At 40.5% G+C, this 7,324-nt stretch overlaps 1 protein-coding gene across 1 annotated transcript in view; it reads right to left on the reverse strand.

Moving 5' to 3' along the window:
• TNIP2 (TNFAIP3 interacting protein 2) overlaps window positions 1-7,318 on the reverse strand; it is an 8,568-nt gene extending 1,250 nt beyond the window's left edge. The window contains exons 1-5 of the mRNA XM_006039446.3: window positions 7,173-7,318; window positions 4,259-4,564; window positions 2,346-2,429; window positions 1,227-1,508; window positions 545-664 (exon numbers count right to left, since the gene is read on the reverse strand). Of these exons, the coding sequence (XP_006039508.2) occupies window positions 545-664; window positions 1,227-1,508; window positions 2,346-2,429; window positions 4,259-4,519 (747 nt within the window). The 5' untranslated portion in view covers window positions 4,520-4,564; window positions 7,173-7,318. The remainder of the gene's footprint in view (window positions 1-544; window positions 665-1,226; window positions 1,509-2,345; window positions 2,430-4,258; window positions 4,565-7,172) is intronic.
• Between the last annotated feature and the right edge of the window lie 6 nt (window positions 7,319-7,324).

Consider the following 7,324-nt stretch of genomic DNA (forward strand, 5'->3'; position numbering starts at 1 on the left):
AATAATTTGTTTTTACAGATAATGCTGAAAACTATTCAAGTGACGTATCCTTTGTCTAAGAAGTGTTTATAATAACATCCGAGTAATAAGGGATGTTCTTTTAGTCTCTACTTCTAAAAAGGTTTAAATGATCATAAAGAGAGCTATATAAAACACAGAGGATAGGCATTATGTATTTTACTTGTTTTTGTCTTTATAGTTGTTGTAAGAGTCTTCCTCCCTTCCCCCCACCCTGGCATTACACTGAACCAGCCCAAGTCTGTAAGACAGCATTATTTCCAATTGTGCTGATTCAGCACAGAAGGAAACTTGAGACCAACAAGGGGGAATGTAAATGAATGTGGAAGCCGCTCCTTTGCAACTTAAAGTAATTCCTCCAGAACTGAAGTTCTGAGAGAGGGGTATGAGTCTTCCAGCAGCTGCAGAGCTCTGAAATCAGGCTTTAAAGCATATTTAAGACACCAGGGATTAGTAAATTTCAGGTTTTTCACACCTGTTTCTGTAGGACCCCCAGCTAGAATATTTTGCTTTTTTTTTTTTTTACCTGTCTCCTGTTTAATTGATGCTGTAGACAAGCATTTTCTGCCTGCAGTTCTTGTATTTTACTCTGTGCACGCTCTCGATCTGCTCTTTCAGATGTAAAATCATCCTTGTAAACGAGGACCTGGAAGTGAATGTTCATTTTACTATTTTAGTAACTGACTCAAGACTAGCAAGTTAGCACAAGTTATGGTTGAACTACAGACCCACCTCTCTCTAATACTGAAATAAATGCTTTACAAGACCCGCTCAAAGTACAAATATTATTTTCTATGCCAGACCTGTATTTAGCAGTACTAGAAATACAGAATTAAAAAAAAAAAAAAAATGCTGATATTCTGTGTTGGAGAAGAGTAAAGCCTCCACCAACTTCCTTAAATAAATACTACATTTAATTCTAATGTCTATATCCCTTTGTGTCTATATGCCAACCACGTGTCATGAGGGGGGAGGGGGGGGGGGGAATAAATAAAAAAAGTAATAAGAAAAAAAAAAAAATCAAGAAATGAAAAGAAAAAAGGAAAAAAACAACAAAATACAACACCCCTCTCCCTCCCCCCCATTTAGGGGAGAAAAATCATCATAAAAAAAGTGCAGCAAGTTGGTATTCGATATTCCATTTGTCTGAGAAACGCTGGAAAGTTACTAGATGGATCAAACCTGAACAAAGATAAAGAGTTAATAACCTGCTGCTCCAGCATCTGTATGCGTTCACTATCTCCAGCTCTTGCCTTCTGCACATCCTCTAACTCTCCCTTTGCTTTAATGCACTCATTCATTTTATCTTCCAATAACTTGTTTAACCGAACAATCTCTTTTTGCATCAAATCTGAATTTGTTTGCAAGGATGTTATGCCAAGTTGTTGCTCTGGTTGTGACTTCAGTTCTTTCAACTGCAGGTGAAGTCGCTTCACATACTCATCTCTACTGGCATCATACTTCTGCCATTTTGCATTCAAGTCTTCTACCTGTGGAAAAACCAAGAGACAGGATGACGTTATGTATTTTAAAATGTTGTAAGCAAAAGCATTTCAATTTGAATACAGGTACACGAACAATTACTGCAAAGAAGGCTATGACTTTACAGCACATCAGCTACTCTAGTTAGTTGCCCATGCGTGCTCTTACCCTGTGGTACATATAAAATTGTTTGCCCAAAATGAAATTGAGCTAAGTTACCTTGTATGCATCACAGGGTAAGGAACTGAACCCCAAAGTTACCTCAGAGTGGCTGACGTACTACATGTTCACAAGCTAGCTTTTCTCCTGGTAATTAGTTTGTCTTGATGGGGTACTTTAGATGTGTAGTGAGGATTATTTTCTATAAGATAGGGGTTTGCAAAGCGTGGGCCATGACAGTGGTTAAGGGTCCCCAGACAGCACACAGATCACACCAGGTCCTGTGCTCAAAGCAGGTCTGCTAGGTGGCAAACCCCTCGGCTATAGCAAAACTTCTGCTGGCCCTTGAGAAAACAGGCACCAAACAAGGGTTGGGCAAATGTTGGGGAAACCTCCTCCCCAGATAGGTTTCCCCTCCATACCTAGAAAACATCCCCCTGATGCACACTATCAGGTGGGAGGTTGGGATGGGTGGGCTGCCTGGAAACCACTGCTGCGAGTCAAGGAATCAGTACATGTTAAAAGATTTCAGAGCCCACTCAGGCACTGTATGATAAAGTGGCATTATGGTTAAAATCCAGTAGTATTTGGATAGTAGGAGCTTATTATAGCTTAGATTAAAAAAAAAAAAAAAATTAAAAAAAAAAAATCAAATCTCAAAAAACTGTACCAAACGAAGTACTCACATGAACCACTTTTTGTTTTAACATCCTGTTCTCCTCTTGTAGTTTGCAGATAATTGTTTGGAGTGAAGGTTCTTTTTCTGACAGCTACAATTTTCAGACAAAGTAAGTGTTACTTTAAGCAGAAACCCAGAAAGTTACATTATTCACAAATTCGTTAAATCATCAACCCCCTCCATTTTGCTCCTCTAAGCTATTCCCCCATGTCCTGCTTGCTTTTAAAAGCTATTGGGGTGGGGGGGGGGGGGGGAGGGAAGCTTTTTACTCCATGGGATTAAGCCATACAATGAAACACGAATGATAGATCGAGAATTTAAGAGTCAAAATCTAGTTAATGAAAAGCATAGCAGAAAACAAGTGATATCAGATTTTCACTACACCAGTATTGCTTTTAAAGAAATCTAATACAGTTAATATACAAAAAAAACTTGATGGGCCAAGTTCTTGTAATTAGTCTCAGTGAGACCAAACTACTGTACACTTCAAGGGGACCAGAATGCTAAGCCAAGGAACAGTTGCTACATAATCAGGACTTGCAAACAGCTCCCCTATCCACCTCAAAAAAAGCCCAGTCACAAACATTTCTTTATTTTGGATTTGCCATGTTGTTTCAAGTAAATGCCCACAAAAAAATAAAATTTCTCCATAAATTATTTTAATTTTTCAACCTTTGATTCAGTTATACGTTTTTGGATTTTTTTTTTAAATTGCTACGTCTGTTTAAAAAAAACCCACAGCACATGAGTAATATAGAGCATTTTTGTAGAAAATTCCCTAGAATCATCTAGTAATTGCATCTGAATTTCTCTTCTGCAACAGGGAAGTCCCCACTGTATAAGGTATGCTAGATGAGAGACAGGAAACTTAACAGACTGATATCAGCTACACACAAAACAATCACAAGGCTACAAGTTTCAAGTCCCATTAAACAATCTATTTGTCCTTCCACTCAAGCCAACATTACCTATTTAATACAAATAGTCACACAAAGTCTCTTTGCAAAGGCTTCTATAATATTTAGAAAACCTGAAATATGCATAGCAATCACATGGCCTGAAACATGGCTGTCTACATATAGAACACAGCAGCTCTTATACAATACCACTAAACAGTATATTAGTGTCTGAAAAATAGTTCCTTCATCTTTAAACTTCAGAAAGAATCTGGATGGATTGGTACTTTAAGCAGTGTTTGGCCACTGCACCATATTTAACCACTCCTACTTTTGTAAAGGTGATACAACACACAGATATTTGTGTGTTGATATTTGTCTTGAGAGCAACTCATTGTTTCTGGAATAAATTCAGTGACATTCAAATATATGCTATTATTTTAGACCAGCATTTTTTGATTCTCCTTAGTGTACTGTTTGTTACTATTTCACTTAATTATGTGTTGCAGGGGAGTTGTTTTCCCTTCTTTCAGAAAGAGAACCCCATAGGACATCTGACAGGTCAAGGAGCTATGCCTATACATTCAAAGTTTCCAGGCCAGTAACTTAGTTCTTCCCCATAAAAATAGTCCCTCTCCAAAAGGGAAGGCGAGGCCAAAATTGTACATGTATGCAAGCTGAACCTGAAACAATGGCAAAGTGGCTCAAAATTTACATTTTCAATTTGTTTTTGTTGTAAAATGGTGATTAAGGTATTTTTGTTGTCCAAAGCTCTCATTTAGTGAGTCATCCAAAAGATGTCACCTCCAAAAACATGGAACCCTCTAGCACTATATTCTAGGATCCATTCACTTGTTTAAGCACATGCAAATATGCATGATTTAGGAAAAGATGCTAACTGTGGCCTAGCTATTAAAGATAAAAGGATAAAGACATTGAATGTTAAGACAGAAAAATGAGTAAGAACAGTTTTTACCCTTCAGTTCTGAAAGCCAATAGTTCAAGTTCTATAGATTAAGTGTACCTGACTGGATCTTTCAATAGGAATCAGTTCCTTGGAATGCCTTCTCTCTTTTTTCTGTGTGTCCTCTAGACATTTTGCCAGGTGTTGACACATTTCTGCTGTTGACGCCAATTTACGCTGAAGTTGGTGAGTTTCATCAGTTAGAGAACGGCACAGTACTTCACTAGTGGCCTGGACTTTTTCTCTTTCTGCCAAGCTTCTCTTGAGTCTTAAGATTTCTCTCTCCCTTTCATGCGGAGGCTGGCTTACAATCTGCTGCATCTCTCTCTCTTTTTCTTCCAGTTGCTGTTTCAGCTGCTGCACTTCCTAATTAAGCAGAAAGAAGTCAGTGTATTTATCAGAGACCTTAAAAAAAACCCAAACCAACCCCAAAACCCCAATCCACAACTATTTAAATTTTAAAATCGTCTATTCAGGAATGTCAGCCATAGTAATATAAATGGTTAAACACCATTTATATAAAAAACCTTTTCCATAAAGTTTTTGAACATGCAGTGGTTCATTGACCAAGTCCAACTCCTTTTTCCAGTTTCCTCCTTCATTTTGGTATGCATATGCTTAGACATACTCTAGACCAGAAAGTGACTGGTATGCAGAAATGGATGTACCCCTAAAACTTAACTGCAAACTGTTTCCAACCTCTTACTTATGGACACACATTAGGTTTTGCATTTGTATTCCATTTTCTTAAAACACACTGTAGTTTGTCAGTAAGTCAGGACAACTGATTCTTAGTATTTTGAACTGACTAGTAATGACCATTTTCTAAACATATTTGGGTTTTTGGTAAGACGCATCAGAATTAGTATTAATGGTGTTCACTATCTTTATATGAATAACTTGGGTCACAAACACTGAAATAATCTGTTTTAAGGCAATAGCACCAGCCTATGGTAATCTGCCCACATTTAAGATGCAATAAAAGATCCACCTCTGGCTCTGGGAAGAATATAAAATAACAAAAGTCTGGATTGCTGAGGATCACTGGGAGAACCATCACACACCACCTCCCCAATGGAAAATGTACCACATCCAGCAACACTCAAGTATTATGTAAGCAACAAATACAGATTATTAAGGAAACTTGGAAGGGCATGAAATACAGAGTAAAGAGGAATGACAACAGGTAAGGTAAGGTAACAAGACCAATTAAGAGAGAAACTGTCTATTCCCATTACCCAAATTACAAGGTGGTCTAAGGGAATGCATCAAACTAGGGATTTTAAACCTCTCCTCATAGTACTGAGGAAGCACTGTGCCTAACCCTGGGGTACAGATCCACTTATTTACAGGCAGCAACACTGCCACATTTCTTAGAAGTAAAATGAAACAGAACACTACAAGCTTGAAGGAGAATTGGCAGTAAAGACAAGTGGACAGAATCAAACCCCCAACATCATGCAAGCATGGCCTTTCCTAGATGAGCCATAGTTGAGCAGACACTGTGTGAAGCTTCTCATGCCAACAAGGGATTCAGTGAACTGTAAGTTTTCATCTCCTTTGACATATGGGGTCCCTCTGCATTAGCTCTGAAGAGGCAGGGATTTGTCAGCAGCATGAGGATCATCAGCCACTCTTCTGGCATCATCCTGTATAAAAGTGTTAAGGAGGCTTGGCATACATCAATGCTGACTAAATCAAAGTCACCTAAACATCCCTTCTTCCTGTACACTCAGAGGCTGAAGGACAGCAGCTGTGAAGGAAGCCTGTGGAGCACAGCTCCTCCAGAATCAGCAAGTGGATGTACCCTTGGGGTGGGAAAAGGAAACAGAGGTATACCAATTCCAGATGGTTCTTCAGGAACTCAAATCTTAACATTGTGGAAGAGTGCAACGAAGACACAAAAGTAGATATTCTTGTTTCTAAGCTTCATCATTATGAATCTTTGTAGAAGCAGTATCTTGGCTTGGGAACAGTATTCTAGTATCACCATGTACATTCGCTTTAAACGAATGCAATCATTAGAATATAGAATCTGCTAGGAAACAGGGCCTGTGATCACTTGAAAGAAAAGGGGATACTGCAAATGGAATTCATAAATCCAAAAAGTCCATTTTAAGGTCAAAAGGTTCTCGAGAGATGGGGGATTTTTTTGTGCTAAGTTTACACTTAATAGGCAGTTTGAGGCATGACTTCAACTCAAATAACAGTCGAGCAAGAGTGCCAGAGGGATCATTTGCAAGTTTCAAAACCTGAACTCATCCGTGGTGCATTTGAAAGTCTGTGGTGCTTGGGAAATGTTCTTGTACAAGCATTAGGTCAAGAGACTGTGTTTCGTTTTGCAGCATTTTCTGATTTGGAAATTCCTTTGTGCAGCTTCAGACAGGAAAAGGGACTTTTAAAAATGTTCCCTTGAGAATATTTGAGCATATCAGTAATCAGAGCTGATCGGGCAAGGGTCTAAAAAGTCCTCGTTTGTCCAGGCAGCTGGAAACGAAGCCATTTCACTCAGGAAGGAGGAAAATGCAAACACCCGCTGTTTCAACCTAAAGCAACCTGCTACAGCTAAGATACAATCCTGGTGTACAAGGGTGTCGGGGAAAGAAAAATTAATAGGAAAGCCATCTAAAAGACGAGGAAGAACTCAGATATCCTGCTGATCATGCTGAAATACTTCAGTAGAAAAGCACTGGCCCCAAGGACCTGCACGTTGCTCCCACTGCAATGTCTCATCTCTCTCGATCCTTACACGTATGCCTTTCCCTCCGCCTGTGCCAAAGTCCCAGGTACAGCGGACTGTGCTGCACTCGCTACTCTCAAGCTGGCTCGACTGTGGCCAGCGCTGCCCTACCCACGATGCTGCCTGGCAACTGCCCCTTTCCTACAAGGCTGAAGTGCGGGGGTGCCCCTGAGGGACACCTGGGAGGAGGCGCGTCCACTCCATGGCAGGTGTGTGCCTTGGCCCCGGCCTTACCTGGCTCTGTGCCTCCGCCTCCTGCGCCGCAGCCCGGTCGCGCTCCCGCAGCTGCTGCTTCACTTGCGACAGCTGCTCCACCAGGCTGTCCACCAGCGACCGCGCCGGCGCCGCCGCCGCCGCCTCCCCCGCCCGCCCGGCCCGCAGCTCCC

The sequence above is a fragment of the Alligator sinensis genome, unplaced genomic scaffold, assembly GCF_000455745.1.
Source record: "Alligator sinensis unplaced genomic scaffold, ASM45574v1 scaffold1051_1, whole genome shotgun sequence".
NCBI classification, from domain to species: domain Eukaryota; kingdom Metazoa; phylum Chordata; order Crocodylia; family Alligatoridae; genus Alligator; species Alligator sinensis.